Source organism: Sapajus apella, unplaced genomic scaffold (assembly GCF_009761245.1).
Source record: "Sapajus apella isolate SASKATOON/1434 unplaced genomic scaffold, GSC_monkey_1.0 scaffold142, whole genome shotgun sequence".
NCBI classification, from domain to species: Eukaryota; Metazoa; Chordata; class Mammalia; order Primates; family Cebidae; genus Sapajus; species Sapajus apella.
Window position 1 is genome coordinate 1,990,180 of NW_022437082.1, and position 17,217 is coordinate 2,007,396.

The window sequence follows — 17,217 nt, forward strand, 5'->3', positions numbered from 1 at the left end:
AGTCAATCTTGATTCAAGACAGAAAGCTGGAAATGGAGATGGCCCTGTCCCCATGGAGAATGGGTACCAAAGGCTGTCCCAGGAGGCCCTGCTAATTTTTATTTCCCTCTCTCTGCTCACAAGGTGGCCTTCCTTCCATGGGCCAGCTATAGTCCCTGCAGTTTAATCCTGTGTCTTTCTGTCTGTCCTTCCTGCCTCTTTAAGGAGAGGAGGGAGAGATGCAAGATTCTCCTAATCCCCTTTCCCCTTCCTCTCTGGCTAGGGAAGACTTTGGGGCTCCAGGGATGATCTCAGTACCAGCTGCTTCCAGGAGCAGGAAGCAGAATTGTTTACAGGTCCATAAGGTTCATTAACAAGCCAAGAGGAAGTTCTCAGCTTCCTGGAAGATCTGGGTGCACCCATTTGCTTGGGTTTGGGCTGTGGCTGCCTGAGACTGGGCTCTGAGAAGGGCTGGGAGATAAGAAGTCATGGCACGCAATGGCTTTTTCACTTTCCTTCAAGACATTTGGCTTGAATGACCTCTTACATAAAGCCCCAATATAAGAAAGTGGTAAGAGTAGAACTGCTCTGGATGAATAAAAGCTAGACTCTGCCTTGAAGCCCAGGTAGTGCCTAATGCATCTCCTTGAAACTGTTTTTTAGCTCAATCTTCCATGTGATGATGCGAAACTGAGGGTCCAAGCAGGTGAAGTAACTTGCCTAAGATGCCCCAGTGGCAAGGCTATGAGTCACTCGCAGATGTATTGACTTTCGGCTGGGTTCCTGCCATCTCCTGCTGCTGCCTGAAAGGGAGGCGGGAGCAGGGAGCAGACAGAGCTGTGACCCTGAGCCGCTGGGAATTGGAGCAGAGTGCACAGCTGACTGAACAGCTGGAAGAATCTACTGTTTGGAGGGCACTGGTGGAGGCAGGTGATCAGGCTGGCTGGGGGCAGGCAGGGAAGACAGACAGACCTAAGGGTAGATGGGCAGGTAGACAGACAGCAGCCTGAGTTGGACACCTGCTCCATGGGTGGCTGGATGCCCTCTAGGTTTCAGCAAAAGCGTGCTTGCAATTAACTGGATTAGTTTGGTCCCCAGTGGAGGCTTTGTGCTCACAATCACCTTTAGATAAAAAGATGATATGTTTCCTTTGGAGATACTTAGCTTGAAAGGAGAGAGAGCTTTTGTCTTATTCTTTTCTGTTAATAAAATAGCTCTTATTTTAATAAAGATCCAAGCCCTCCAGCAGACAGTTCAGGGGAAAGAAATATAAAAGATCAATAAACATATGAAAAATTGCCAGGATTATTCATAATTAAAGCAATATGAATTAAAGCAACAATGAGATAGACACAATTTTTCACCCATTATGCCTTTTAAATAGTTGTATAATATTTCTGTTGATCAGTCTGGGAAGAAACACGCACTTTCTTCTTCTAGGTGAGGCCTCACTTTGTGCAGCCTCTTTGGAGTGTCCTTTGACAATATTGGTCCATATAGGTCAAAATCATCAACACACATATACCCTAGAACCCCACAATTTCACTTCTAGGCTAGGCACCTGCTGTGCAAACACATTTACATACGTGTGCAGAGAGATATGTTCAGGAATGCTCCATGCTACATTGTTTATAAAAGTAAAAAAGCTCTAGACACTCAAAATATCCACGAGCAAAGTCAATACAGGAGTAAGGGAGGCAGCTGTGTAGGGAAATACTTTGCTGGATTGAGAAGAAATGAAGTAGATTTGTTCTGACACAGAGAGATCCCCAAGGTATGTGGTTCACTTGAAAAAATAAGTTGCAGAATGGCACACACCTCAGACGCTAGATCTCATTTGTGTAAAACACTGCACACTGCAAACATATAGACACACATACAAGCCAGATGTGTTCTGGACCCTTCCTTCCCCTATAAAGAAGCATCTGTCGAATCTCTGGGTGAGCAGAGCCTTCCGCTGGAGTGTTAGGGCTCAGCAGCCTGTCATGTGCACTTGGCCATGTGCCATCTTCCTGGACCTAGGCACCGCGTAAGATCTGAAAGGTCTCCTCTGTATCCCAGGAGCTCTAGTCCTGTGGGACCCTGAGGTTAGCACCCAGACTGTGGGGTGGGGGACTTTTCAGAATGGTTGGAGTGCGAATTTAGGGCCATTTCAAAAGGAGATTACCATGTAGATTATAATTATGAAATTACAATTAGCTAACATGCTAAGAGACAAGTTCAAAGGCACACAGCAAACTCTCTCTCACCTCCAAGTTGTCCTTGGTACTCAATCCAAGAAAGGCAGGCATGCTAAGGTGGTGAGGTGTTGGGGTTTCTGAGTGGCATTGGGGGTTCAGGGATTGGGAAGGAAGTCTCCCACCCTTTTTGCTTGGCTTTAGGTGGTGGATTTCTATGCCACCAGGGGGCAGTGCCTCCACATGAGCCTGTGCCCTGTTCCCCTGTGCCCCTGTGCCCAAGAAGCCTCACCAGGCCGAGGCCAGTTGGTAGCTAGACAGAAATCTGGCCTCCATAGCCCAAGGCCCTGTCGCAAGCCAGCGCCCACACTTCTCTAGCTTTGCTGACTTCTCAGTACTCCTCACCATCCAGCCACCCTGTAGGGAGGGGATTGTTAGCCCCATTGTCCATGGGGGAGACTGAGGCCCAAAGAAGGGAGATACTTGCAAAAGGTAAAATCTTGAGGTGATAGAATTGTCAGATAGACTACAGGATATGCAGCTAAATTTTAATGTCAGATCAACCCATGAATCATTTTTTAGTGTAAATATGTCCCAAAGGTTAGTGTACAAGAGAGCATACTTACACTAAAAATGATGTGTTTTTTACCTGAAATTTAAATGTACTTGGTATCTGTACTTTCATTTGCTCAATATGGCAACCGTGACTGGGCTTCCCAGGCTCCTGAATCCCACTGAGCTGAGCACTCTCTGCAGTTTCTCTGCTTCCAAGGTGGCACTCCAGAAAGCTCAAATTTCATTGCAGCTGCTCCACCGGAGCTGGGAAGGGCTTCTTTGGGGCCCCCAGGAATGCAGGAAGGGACTACATCAGCTCTGCTTCCCAAGAGCTCAGCCCCAGCACTGGACAGGTGAGATGGGGGCAGGGGACAGTCAGTCTCAGACCATGCAGCCCTATCTCAGCTAGTCCTGGCCCCTTCCTTTCTGCTCCCCTCCCTCCCTCCCTTCCTTCCTATCTCCCTTCCTCCTTTCCTCCCTCCCTCTTTCCTCCTCTCTTCGTCCCACTTGGCCCAGGAACTCTGGGGGAAGAGGAGGCTATTTGTAAAAGGAACCTTTTACAAACCTGTCCTGGTTCCTTTTACAAATAGCCTCCTATTCCCCCAGGGGCTCAGGGGCTGTTTCCTAGAATGAAGGGTTCACCATTGGTAGCTGTAGCAATCAGGGTTTTCCAGAGAAACAGGACTGATAGGATGTATGTATGTATGTGCATATGTATCTGCATATGCACAAATATATAGAAATTTATTTTAAGAAATTGGCTTATGCGATTGTGGGGCTCACAAGTCTGAAATGTACACCACAGGCCGGCAGGCTGGAGACTCAGGCAAGAGTTGACACTGCAGTCTTGGGGTTGAATTGCCGCTTCTCTGGGAAACATCAGTCTTTGCTCTTTAGGCCTCTCAGTTGATTGTGTGAGACCCACCCACATCATCGAGGATGAGTCTCTGCTTTATTTCAAGTCCACTGGTTGTAGATGCCAATCACGGCTACAAAATGCCTCATCAGCAACACCTAGACGGTGTTTGATGGAATCACCAAGGAGTAGTGCCTGGCCCAGGTGACTCATAAACCTGACCATCACAGTGGTCTAGTCAGTAGGGAAGATGAGGGAGAATTGGAACTTAGAAGGTGCAGGGCCTGAGGCTCCTGGGGGGTCTAGTGGCTGCAGTCAGGTCCCACCTTTCTTACCCTTCCCTCCTTTGGTTCTCATGGCTCCTGCCTAGGCTGACCTACTTCAGAAAAAGGCTACCTCCTGTGTTTGGGAACTCTGGGTATGGGAGGTAGAATATGCTCTCCAGAGAATCCCTTTTGAAGGCATTGTATGGCCTGGATTGCTGGGACCTAACTCTGCTGTGGTCACTGCCTGGCTCTTGGACCCTGTGCCAATCCTTGCCTCTGCCTAGAAATGATGGTGGGATCCCCCATGAGCTAAATCTGGAGATCCATGAGCCAGAGCAGTTCTCACAGGCAAAGGCTTGGAGTTGTATCTCTTTTCCTAAGTTGCTTACAGAGTAGCAGGGGAGAACGCCATGGACGCAGCCAATTAGATACAATGGGAACAGAAGGTACTGAGTCCAAGGCCTCAGCCTAGAGAGGGAGTGTCGCTCCACCCCCAGGTCCTACTATATCTTCCTTGAGCTTCTGTCCCTGGAAGAGGTGATTTTCTGAGTGTGACTTCTCTGTTTCTGGCACCCTGCACATTTTTAGCCATTGCTTACAAGTAAACAGCTGGTTGTGATGGCAGGAGGCCCTACCAGCACCAGGGAGGAGATGGAAATGTCCCTGGTTGAAGAACTGAATCATGGAAGCCAAGGGCAAAACCAAGATCATCTGGTGATAGCAGGTGAGGATCCCCTAAAATGCCCCTTGGCTACAGCCAACTGTGTAGATACGTGTCTATACCTGTGCATGTATGTGTTGGAAAAGATGCATGTGTGCAAGGAAGTGTTTGCACATGTGTGTGTTGGGGGGTTTCGAGGATTTGTGGGTTGCTGATAAGGGAGGTAGGGGAAAAGGGAGCCTTTTTCCCACTGTCTCCCCCTTGTCCAAGCCACCACATTGTCTGTTGCAAAATACTCAGAGAGCTCAAATTACAAGACCTGAGATCAATTCTCTCTCCCAATGCTCTAATTCATTTCCCTGCCCTTTGGAGGAAAGTCCAAACTCCATAATCTATAAGATAGTATCAGCCTCCTCAAAACATTTCATGCTATGATATAGACAGAAAATATCATTTCTATAGCTCACAAAAGGGCCAAGATCACACTGCATTTATGTTAGTTATTACAATGCTCCAAGCCTGCTTCTTCCCCAAAGGCCTTGCATTTGCTGTTTCTTCTGTCTGGAAAGTGCTTTCCCTCAATTTCCCAGGGCTGGGTCCTTTATTTCTTTCAGGTCCCGGCCTCAATTGTTGTCTCCTGCTTTTTAGAGGGAGCCCTTTCCTTCTACTATCTTACCATGTTTTGATCGTTTATGGAGCCTGTATCTCTCTGTCTGCATTTGCGAGGATAGATTACTTTCTGCTTTACACCTGTCATTCCCCCTTATACACAAACAGATGGTCAGTTCTTTGAGAGCTGGAATCTTGTTCTTGATCATTGCTTTCTAAGTGACTAGAGAGTAACCTAGTCTCGAGCTCAGCCCTCAGGAAATGCTTGATTAACTTTTGAACAGATGAACACACTGAGACCTGGGATCAGCTGGTGGATAGTGTTGGATGAGTGTTGAGTGATTCCCAAGAAGGCTGGGGACTCTATCTTCTTTTTTGGTGTGTTTTGTGTCCAAGAAGCCTTGGTATAACTTCTATGGGTGCTCCTGGGGCCTCTGTTCTTCTCTCTAGAAGTGATGGAGCATGGATCTCGGTCCCTGGGTGTCCCCCAGAAGAGGCAGAAGTTGGAACCAAAAGCTACTGGCTCTGCTGCAGGCAAACCAGTTTGGAATATGACTGGCACTCGGCCCAAGAAAATGGTACTGTATGGGGTCCTCAGCATATGGTGGCCAGGTTGGGGTTGGGAGTACTGTTTGTAGGGGCTGTAATCTCACCAGGTCAGTCAGGGCTAGACATTGACTTGGGAGGAGGAGGAAGTTCCTGTGTTCCAAGCTGGCAAATGAGGAAAGGAAGGTCCAGTTAAAGGTTATGGTCATCCTTTCCTCTACTAGAGGTTCAACCTTGGGAGTTCGGAATTCCTGAAACGAATATTGCTTGGGGAGTACATAAATACTTTATAAATCTATTGTGTGAAATAATGCTTTCATGTATTTAAAATTATGTGTGTGGTACACGTGTGTGTATACACACAATAAGTCAGGTGAGGTTCCTATGCTTTCTGGCTGTTAAGAAATCCAGTCAAGTGGCCTGCATGGTGGCTCATGCCTGTAATCCCAGCACTCTGAGAGGAGGAGGTGGGCAGATCACTTGAGGCCAGGAGTTCGAGACCAGTCTGGCCAGTATGGTGAAACCCCATCTCTATTGAAAATACAAAAATTAGCTGGGCATGGTGGCACATGCCTATAATCCCAGCTACTCAGGAGGCTGAGGCATGAGAATCACTTGAACCCAGGAGGCAGAGGTTGCAGTGAGCCAAGATCACGCCACTGCACTCCAGTCTGGTCAACAGAGCGAGACTCTGTCAAAAGAAAGAGAGAGAGAAAGAGAGAGAGAAAGAAGAGAAAGAGAGAGAGAAAGAAGAGAGAGAGAGAGAGAGAGAGAGAGAGAGAGAGAGAGAGAGGGAGAGAGAGAAAGGAGAGAAAGGAAAGAAGGAAGGAAGAAAGAAAGGAAGAAATCCAGTGAAGTGAATCTGACCATTTTGTAGCCAATGCTTTTAAGCTACATTCAATATGGGTGAAGAAATATTCTAGAACAAATAGTGACTATACTGCTGCAAATGATATTGAGAAAGCAGTCATTTTGGAGGGAGAGGGAATCCTGACTCTTCTGGAGAATTAGGTGAGTCCCACAGTTCTGTAGCCAATCCTTTTAGCTAGCTACATTCACTGTGGGTAAGGGAAAGTTTTAGAAAAATTGTTATGCTGTTGCAAAGGCTGCTGGGAAAAGGCAACAGGGTTGGAGAGGGAGGGAGGACTGACTGCTCCAGGAAATCATGTGAGTCCCACGGCTCTGTGGCCGATTCTTTAAGCTACATTCACTGTGGATGTTGAATGTTCTAGAAGGATGCTGGCCACATTATTGCAAAGGATACTGAAAAAGGCATTTATTTTGGAGAGAAGGGAGACCTGACTGTTTTAGGGAATCACGAATCCCATCATTCTGTAGCCAATGCTTTTCACCACATTCAGGTGGATGAGGGAAAATTAAGACAATTTTAGAAAATGGTGGTTTTTAGTGTTACCACAGTAAAGTTTGGAAGTTACTGGGAAAGGGCAATAAGGTTGGAGAGGGAGGGAGACTTGATTGCTGAAATGATTTGTTGGATGGCCCCAGGGAAGATTGAGAAAAAAAGCTTCCAGGTTTACAGATATCCTGGGAATAAAAATAAGTCAGACGTTGAGTTGGCTTCCTGTATCCAAAGACAGAAGCCAAATCAAGTTGCTCCAGGAGGTCAGGCTCCTGCAAGCTACTCATGTCTGAGGCTAGGGGGGATATCATCTCTGGTTTAATTAAAGCTGGTTATGAGGGCTAGAGGTAGACTGTTTGAAAATATACGCTTATATTGAATTTAGAAATTCAATTTAGAAATTTAGAATTAGGAAATGTAATTAATTAATTCTATTTATTTATTTATTCCTTTATTTTTGAATAAAACAGTTAATGGAACTGCCTCTAGGAGAACCATAATATGCAAAGGCGAGAAAAGTTAAAAATGCTACACACGAAAAAAGTAGTGTGCCTTTAAAGTTACATGGAAATAAAAGTAACATTTATTGAAATGATTAACAGAGAGAAACAAACAAACAAAATCCAGCCATCCTTATTTTTATTTTTTGCCTTCAAATCTCTCAAATATATTTTTTTATCCTTCTGATTCCAATTTATAGGAAAGTCCAGTGATTATAGTCATGGGGTCTCCATAATACCCATTATATTTTTGATGTTATTTTTGATGTGTCTTAAGAAAATAAAATATTGTGATGGTGAACTACTCTTCATAAAAAAGTTCCACCAATATCTGTGTGCTCCTCTGGAGAAAGACTAATTTTGCGTTACTGCAACAGACAGAGTGTAGTGGCAAAGTTCCTATGAAAATCCTTTACACAGAAATTGATCCGCCTTCAGTTTGATGTTGTTACTTCAGAACAGAGAAGGGCTGCAGATCTTTCTCAGTGACCGGTGAGCCTTGGTTGTCTATTTTTTTTGGAAGAATGAAGCAAATGGAAGGGCTAACCCAGGACTCTGTGTGCCTCAGTCAGGCCTCTCAAAGGGCAGGTTCCACTTCAGCAGGATGAGTGGGTAAGGAACTGGCTGTCATGTGGGGCACCCTGAACCCTGCCAGAATGAAGAGGGTTTTATTTTGTGTCACTTTCACCCCACTTTTCTCATTCATTTGGTTCAGGTTTTGGCATGGCCAAAAACCAGCAGTGCCTGGCTGCCAGCCAGAGGTAAGAAGTATGGATGACTGCTTCATACACAGATCTTTAGTTAAAATCCCTGTTTTCTGCCCTTCCCTCCTTTCTTGTGATATGCTGCCATTGTCCTTGCAGGTCTAGTTCCTCTCTGGATGCTGCTGGCTGGGGTTCCCCTTGTCAGCTGAGCCCCATCTACTTCCCATCCACACTGAGGCCTGATTTCTCCATGGACACTTCCGGGATTCCACAATTTTATGGAATTCTTTCATTGGCTAAGGCCTCTCATGTTGTCTTCTTCTTTCTTATAGATATATACTGTTTTACTGTCTTCACTGGCACTTAATGTAGCCTTAACAGGAAGGAGTGTTACATATAAGAGACATCGTACTGTGATAGTTAAGAGTATAACCTCTGGACTAAAATGTCCTGGATTCAAATTACTGCTCCGCTACTTACTAGCTGTGAGTCTTGGACAACTTAATTAATCTCTCTGTGTTTCATTTTCACCTACTTTCAAAATGGGATGATAATGATAACATTTCACAGGGTTGTGATGAGGAATCAATCACTTGTATTGGTAAGGACTTAGAGGATGGCACGCTCCCTGGCATGTGGTGTATGTTAAATAGGCAGCTTCTGAAATATTTCATCTTGAACTGGAAACCTAGGAGTATGACTTGAGCCCAGGCAGGTCTGGCACCGAAAGCCACTCTCTGTTCCTCTATCCCCTGCTGACTTTTCAAAGGCATCAGATAGCCCTGGCCCAAGGCCTCTGGGCCATAGATGTACAAGCTAGGGTGTTATTGGCAGATGGATAAAAATGAAAGCCACAAGGATGGCTGGGTTTGCCCAGAGCAGTTGATGGTTTCCCAGTAGCCGGGGCTCTAGCCTTAGCCCTGACATCCTCGGGAAGTAAAGGCATCTCGCCAGGCCTCAATGGCCTGGGCTGCCAATTGAGGTTTTACGTTCTCCTTCAGTAGGTTTCTCAGCCTCTCGGCTAATGTCTGCATGTGAAAGTTCTTGCAGAGGACAGGGACCCCTGTTACTGCTCTTCTTTTGCCGCAGCTTGCCTGGGTGAGCAACAGCTACCGAGGACCATGGTGCAGGTGGGATGGGAGCCAGCAGCCAATGTGTGGGGTTCCCAAGCTTTCCTAATGTCTTGAAGCTGCCAGCCCTTGTTTCCAGAGGTCAGGCACCACATGACTCCCCATGGGATGCACCACTGGTTCTGGGCAAACTGGAGAAGCCACTCATGTGGGGCTGGGCAGGCTACCTTACTGATCCTTCCTTTCTTCAGGGGACCCAGCTGCCAATGCCCAGAATGCTGAGAGAATCAGGCCATGGGGACACCCATTTCCAGGAGTGCCCTGGTAGTTTCCAAGGCATACGATTCCATCATGATCGGTAAGAGCTGGGGATCTGTGGGGCCTGGCTACTCAGACAGGTCCCCGAATGGGGCAGAAAGGCTGGTGAGCAGCCTGGCCAGGAAGGAGTTCTGAGGGCCTGGAGTGGCTCCTTGCCAGAGACCTTGAGCACCCTGGCTCCAAGCCCATTTGGGGCATCCCAGTACTCTGCAGCCAAGCTGAGCTGGGCTGAGCTGGGCTGAGTCAGGCTGGCTCAGGCTAGTTCAGGGTGACTCCCAGCCCTCAAGGCCATAGGCCCCCTTTACCATGGAAGAGGACTGGAGGCTGATAGGGTATTTGTCCAAAAGATCCTGATATTACCTGCTTGCCCTCACTGTCTTCTTGTGCTCCTTGCCAGGCCTTGCCAGGGACCACCAGCAGCTCTGACCCTCTGTCTTTTTTCTCTCTCAGTAACCCAGAGACAGGTTCAGTGGTGGACACTGGCCTGGAAGAGTTCAATGGACTGGAGATGGAAATCATCAAAAGACAGGTGAGGAGGGAACCAATTGGTGGGTGCAGGGAGAATCATGGTGCCTTGAAGTTGGCAGGGCTTGACAGCTGGGGTCCTGTGGTCCCTTATAGCCATCTTTCCCTTTAGCACTGGAGGTGGGGCAGGTTCCCTTCCTCTTTCTCCCCAGCTCCATGGCTCTGACACCCCACGTAAATGTCCAATCTCAAACCTACTGCTGTCCCTGAGATGCCGGCAGAGAGTAGGGGCAGAGGAAAGGTGGAGGAAGAGGGAGCATACAAGGATAAGGGTTATATGTCCAGGGACAGAGTGGTGCCCAAGGGTCTGAGAGAGGGGTCGCCTTTGTTCAAACAAAACCCAGACCTTCTTAGGAGGAGACCCTTCCTTCTTTGGCTCCCTGGCTGGAATGGGCCGCCTCTTTGAGAGAATGGAAGTGAACATCAGGGAGAAGGCAAAAGTGGTGCCTGCTGATGCAGCAGGCCAGATCTTGCGTCCCGTGGGCCAGGCCCAGGCCCCTGCTTCTTACTAGGGGTGCTCCCTGCCCCGCCGCCAAAGGGCAGCCAAGCCCCTTCTTGCTCTAACTTTATGCTTTTCCTGTGGCTGTGCTATGGGCTTTGGGAGAAGAGCCTTGCTCAGCAGCCCTGCCGTTGGCTCTTCTGCAGCTGTGTGCAGTCAGTGGGCGTCTGCGTGCCCTGGAGGAGCAGGACGCCACCTGGCGTCAGAGGGAGACCCTGATCTTCGCCTTGCTGGTGTCAGCCAGCATTGCCAACCTGTGGCTGTGGATGCACCAGTGATCGCAGCAAGCTAGGCCTACGCATTGGAGCCCTCCCTGCTTCTCCTTCTTTCTTTCCTCTTCCCTGGCTGCCCTTGCCCATCCCCCAGGCAGCATCAGGGCCATTTTTCAAGTCTGGTTAGGCCCCCTGCCTGGGGAGGCCAGGTCACAGCTTTGGGAGGTCCTGGCTGCTGCAAAGTGGAGGAGGACTGCGTGAGCTGAGATGACACCCTTTGAAGGATGAAAAGCATGGAGGCATCTGGGCCCCATAGTAACACCTGACCCCAGCGGCCCTCTGTTCCATCCTCTGTGGGCAGGGGCGTGGCTTCGCTTTCCTCCCTTGTTTGCTTCCACCTTGCGCACGAGGCTCTGCACAGACAGCATGCTCAATAAAAGTTCAGCTGTAGCAGCAAAACCCTGTGGCTGAGGTTTCTGTGTCCAGTCCTCATCTGGGGCAACAGTGGGGGCAGAGTGCTCTGGGGAACAGCTACTCTTCACAAAGACCCTGTGACTGGGACTGAGCCTTTGCAGTTGCCCCAGGGGCCCTGGTTCCCTCCTCCCTTTCACCTCTCTAGCCTCACTGTCCCTAGGCCCAGCTTTGCAAAATTCTTCCTGTTGGGCGCATGCCAATGAGTACTTATGGGGGTGTGGTTCTGGGAGCATGTCTGGGTTGTGTTGCGGGGATGCAACCAGAGGAACTCTCCCGAAAGGGACCAGAAACCTTCTCATTTGCCCAGGATGAAATTGAAATCCAGAGAGGGGAAACACGTCCCTGGGTCATCCAGTGAGACAGGGCCTGGGTGTGAGTTCTCCTGAGTCCTACGCTAGGGCTTGGCCGGCCTCCTGCAGACAGACTCACTGAAGATGAATTCCTGCCTCAGCTTTGGAGTTTGAATGGGAGGTACACATACCCACCACCCTATCCACCACACACGCTGGGTCCACAGTCATTGAAGCTCACCTCAGGCAGGGTGGATAGCTGAGTCGTCCAGTGGGACTGAGCCTGAGAGGTGCAGAGTGTTGCCTGCCGTGTGGGGGCCTGACCACAGTGCACATGTGCTTGGCAGCAGGAGGTCTGCGGAACAGCTGCAATCCCTTTCCTGGGACCAAGGGACCGACACACATGTCTCTGGGGGCAGGGACCCAGAACTTTCTCATTGGCTTTAGTTGCTAAGTGCACCTTCCCTAATCCCCCAAATCTGTCAAGAATTCTCCATCTATAAAGATGGGGGAGTGTCTTAATCACTAGGTATGAAATGAACGTGTGTGTGTGTGTGTGTGTGTGTGTGTGTGAAATAGAGAAGAGACAGAGAGAGAAGCGGGGTGGGGAGAGAAGAAAGGAGGGAGGAAAGGGGAGGCAGAGAGAGAGAGACAGTCAGAGAGACACAGAGCAGCAGAGGGAGGGAAGTTAGGGGATGGGGAGAGGGAGAGGGAGAAGCTTGGGTCCCACAGCCTGCTCTGCCCCTGCTCCACCTCTTTCTCTGGTTTTCAGTGGGCTCCTATACACTGAGGGGATTCTTCCATGCCTGACACTCTGGGACTTGTAATACTTCTAAGATGAGGATGCAGGGCCTCCTGCCAGCCCTGTGGGACACCAGGCACGTGGCCCCTGGAGCCTGGGCCTTGCTCAAAGCAGAGAAAGAACACCTAGGAAAGAAACAGTTTGGAGATTCCTTGCAGGCAAACCTTCCCCTTCCTGCAGCATCAAGACAGACCAGGGCCCAAGATGCAGAGGAGTATTAAGGGAAGCAGGGAGACAGAGCAAGGACAGCACATGCAACTTCTTGCCGTCAGCCCAGTGTTCCCACTGCCACGAGGCCAGCCCTCACACTTTCTACCCCGGGGTGCCCCTTTCTCCTACCCAGTCAAGCTTCACAGGGAAGCTCAGAGGAAGAGGAGGCTGCAGCCAGGTGTGGCTGGGTCTGCCCTTAAGACCTGAGTGTTCGTGAGCCTGTGCATACATGGACATGTTTGCCGAAAAAGTCTGGCTGAAAATATGTTGTGAAACAAAGGTTCACCCTTGGGAGCAAATTAGCTGAGTTGCAAACAAACAGCATGGCAGTGCCCCAGAGGAACATCTCCGGAGCCAGGTGAGCTCATAGGGAACCCCTGGCTGGGCCTCCACCCTGCCTTGCTGTGTGACCACTTGGCTGGTTCCCAGCAGGGCTGGTGCCAGTTCCTAGCTGTGCATTCCTGCTCTATCTCTAGAACTCCCTGCCCCACCTAGAAGACTTCAGGAAGTGCCTGAGAGGAACTGGAGTCGGAGCTGCCCAGGCTGGGTCCCTCTGTAATGTTCCTTAGGGGGTATGGGGACCATATTGTGGTGGGTGGCACATCTGTGATTCCCAAGCCCCTGGGAGAGATCCAGGGAGGCTCAGGGGGCAGAGTGCCAGGAGGTAAGTTGGCACCTCCTGCCTGGCCCTCTGGCTCTGACCCACCTGGAGCATTTGCCCATCTGATTGCATTTCTCTGCCAAGCTGTCCCTGCCTTGCCCAAGCACTCCACCCTTCCCCCAGCCCTTCCCCCAGCAAACCATGAACTTCCCCATGGAGAAACAGGATGCTGTGGGTAAATGAAGGAGAGAAAGAACTCATTCTTACTTGGAGGTTGGGGAGGGAATTCTCCTGGCATGAGGATTATCTCTAGTCTGTGAAGCTTCCCAGGGGCTGCCTAGGCTTACTATTAGAGGGGTACACAGTCAGTCCTCCACTGGATCAGTAGCTTCTTGAGTGCACAATGTAGTCTGCATTGTCTTCTGGCACAAGTAAAGGACTGACAGAATGGTCTCTGATTAGGGTTCCCAAAGAGTGATTCTAGCCCTGGCCTTTCCCTTCTGGCCTTTAGGGTGTGCCTTCTGTTGCAAACCCTTCCCCACCAAAGGCAGTCAATTCTATTCATTGCTTCCTATGGCACACCTACTCTGTGTCATACACATTGCATCTTAAAAATATTTAATTACACAATTTGTGCATGAACACATTCTACCCAAAAAGACAAACATTGCAAGCATAGCTAACAGTCCCTTGCACCCCAAATGCCGGTGACTCCATAGAGATATTTCGCGTGGTTTGGTTGGTGTGTATCCTCTCAGACTCTCTATGCTGTTCCATGCAGATTATGTGCGCCTATATGTACCCCAGGCTTCGCATGCAAGATGTAATTTAACCCTCCACAAGCAACCCCCTGAGGGAGTAGCTTGTCTTTCCAGCTGGCTGTACAGGTGGGCAAAGCTTCAATCCTCCATTTATGTAGTTCCCTGCCCTGCCAAGTGGGCTTCTGGTCCCCTGCCAGTCCTGGGCAAAAGCTGAAACTCAATATTCCAGTTCTTTTGTTACAGGCTGGCTTCTGGCAGCTGGGAGAAGGTGGGAAGAGGAAGGTGGGCATGTGAGGAGGGGAACATGAGGGTGCATGAAGGGGACTCTGGTGTACCCGGCAGCAGTTTGAAATCCTGACTTATTGGAAAGGAGCCCAAAGCTCATCACCCCAAGGGTCTTGCCTTGTTTCCCTTCCCTAACCCCAGCCCTTCGTGGATTATCCCCCTCAGGCCAGCCTTACCCCTAGTACCTCTTCTCTGAGATCTCTGCCTGGCTTGACCTTTGGTCAGGTGGACTAGCTGGGATCGTGCCAAGGCCTGGAGGCAAGTACACTGGGACTGTGAGCTGGTGGGGTTGAGTACCCAGACACAAAGCTCTGAGCATGCTCCGTGCAAGGGAGGGCTCCTCAGGGAGCTTGGGAGGGGCTGGCTCCTGGATCTGGGCAGGCAAGCAGCTTACACAGCCAGGCAGCCCAGCATCCAGCTGTCGCCTGCCAATAGCCTGGGGTGTACAGGGCCCACAGACAGGCCAGTTTCTCCAGTGGGCAGGTGACACCCTGGGCCAGCGTCTTGCGTTTGCCTTAGCCGTGGGCATGAGGTCTTCTCAGTCTCTGCCAGCTTCCCCTGCTGGCCTCAGGCAGGGTGGATCAGCTCCCTGACCTGGAGGCTGCAGCTGAGTTGTTAGGGGGTCAAGGGCCCCGCTGGCCTGAGGGGCAGGACCGGCAGGTGATCTCTGCTGGCTCCAGATGCTGATGAGCCCCAATAGTTTGTCCCTGGAGGTTGTACAAAAGGACCAACAGATGCTGACTGTGGCCAGGAGAGCCCCTGCCTCTGAAGCCGTCTGATTGGTGAGGAAAGGGGCTGACCTTGGGCTGATAACTTTCTGTGACCACGGGCCAGTTGCCTCCACGGGGTGCAGAGCTGGAGTCTGTGAAAAGTGTGTGGGCCCTACCACCTGGCTTCACATTGTCTTCATGTGCATGGGCTGCCAAGGGAGCTGAGGAAGCTGGCCATGTTGGGAAACTTTGCGCCCTGTTAAAGTAGCCAAATAAATTACTTGGGGCTCTAGGAGGGTGGAGGCACTGAGTGCCGCACAAGGCTCGTCCTGAGGCACCTAGGACTTTGTCCTTTCCTAGGAGAGTGCCAGGGAGGGTTGCTGGAGAAGACTTGGAGCAGAGGGGCTGAGGGCCTGCCCGACAGGCAAGCTTCAGTAGGAGGGAGCGGAAACCCATGGGCCTTCACTGCTGGCCTGACTCTGAGTCTTTCTGGGCACCCCAGCCTCAGAGCATGGGCAGTGTTCACCTGGAGCCTGTGGCTCTGTGAATATGACAAGCAGTGGAGGTAGGGGTGTGGGTTTTGTGGGCTTCTCCCAGGAACCATGCTGGGATTGCAGCCTTTGCTTTTGGCCTTTTGAGCTGCACCCTGACCTCTTCCGGAGATCCTTAGAGGGGAGCACCCACCCCAGGCCTCTGGGGCTTGGGAGCCAGCCACTCTGGCATTTTGGGGCAATGCATGTGGGCCTTGGAGCTTCTGGCTGAGGGAAGATTCTGGATCCAGGCAGCAGGCCTGGTGCAGAGACAAGCTTTCAGGGCTGCTGCAGGCCTGGCACCCCATTTGGGCCCTCCGGCTGTTCTTGCGTCCATCTCAGCTTGAGTCCAGAATGGCAAGTGTAGGCTGTGTCCATGTGAGACTGTGGTCATAGGAGGCAGCTTCATCTCTAGACATCCTGCCAGTAGCTGGGTCCCTGGGCCCCTCTTTCTGCATAGCTGGGCCCCCTCCAACTGCTCCTTGGCACCACTCAGCGCCACCTTCTCCAGAGGGAGGGACACTAGTGCTTGGACTGGACACAAGCATGTGGCAGATAGAATGTGTACCTGGCTGGTCCTCAGGTGTCATGGTGGCCACAAAACTACCAAGATCAGCCGTGGCCCCACCCCACTAAGCTCCAACACAAAATGGCCCCATAGGAGATGAGGCTGCAGAGTTGATTCTAGTGAGATCCTGAAGGAGTTTGAAAGTCCAAGTACAGAGTTTGGAATGTATTATTTAGATGATCCCTTCATCCATCCAACAAATACTTGACATGATCCCTAATCCTGGGATGCAGCAGGGAATAAGACACATGTGGTCCCTGCTTACATGGAAGTGAACATCCAGTAGGGACAGACAGTAAGCAATTAAATCTGTAGTTCATTATCAGGAGATGATAAATCTATGATACAAATAAAGTGGGGTACAAGTGAACATGAAACAAGGTAGATTTGGGAGAGTACAGAGCAAGTTCAGGGAATTCATTCATTCATCCATCATTCATTTATTTATTTGCCAAATACGTACCAAACACTTATTATGTGCTTACCATTGGGTTAATGACTAACAAAATTAGATGAGTTCTTTCCATATAAATTTTATGTCTAGGGTGTGGCCTTCTTTCCATGGGTTTTAAAAGAGGAGCAACAGACAGGACCAGGTGTGGTCCTATGGAACTCACCCTGGTGGCATGGAAGGTAAAGGAAAAGAAGAGCTGGGATCGGAAAATACAGAAACAGTGAGGCTGTGACAGAGTCTGGGCAAGGCCCAGGGCAGCAGCAGTCACAATGGATGGAGAAGAAGATGCTGGAGAGAGATTCCAGCAGAATAACAAACACTATTTGAGGAGCGGGTGGAGGTATCAAGGATTACTCCTAGGTTTCTTAATTGAGCACTTATGGGGCAAAATGTACCTTTCTCCAGATAAGGTGCTAGGGACAGAGGAGCTGGGGCTGAGGGGCAGAAGTTCATGGCAGTTAGAACATGTTGGTTCCAGGGGCCAGTGGCTGCCTCTAGGAGATAGAGATGGCCCATGGGCACCTGGAGATGTGGAGTTCAGGAGGGGTTTCTCAGTGAGGACAGGAGCATTTAGTGAGGTGAGCTACAATCACTAAGGTCCAGCCTGTCTTGGGCGGCCTTCTAGAAGGAGCCTCCCCTGGGGTATGGGCTATATGTGGCTGATTCCAGGTATATTGCCCCAGCCCCATCTTTGT

At 50.0% G+C, this 17,217-nt stretch overlaps 1 protein-coding gene across 1 annotated transcript; it reads left to right on the plus strand.

Annotated features, from left to right (window-relative positions):
• The first annotated feature begins 4,380 nt into the window (after nt 1–4,380).
• On the plus strand, nt 4,381–11,296 carry FATE1 (fetal and adult testis expressed 1). The gene is made up of 5 exons (XM_032264089.1): nt 4,381–4,557; nt 5,554–5,681; nt 9,535–9,626; nt 10,052–10,130; nt 10,772–11,296. Exons 1-5 carry the CDS (start codon nt 4,452–4,454, stop codon nt 10,901–10,903), a joined length of 537 nt encoding a protein of 178 aa, XP_032119980.1. The 5' UTR covers nt 4,381–4,451; the 3' UTR covers nt 10,904–11,296.
• The last annotated feature ends 5,921 nt before the right edge of the window (nt 11,297–17,217 follow it).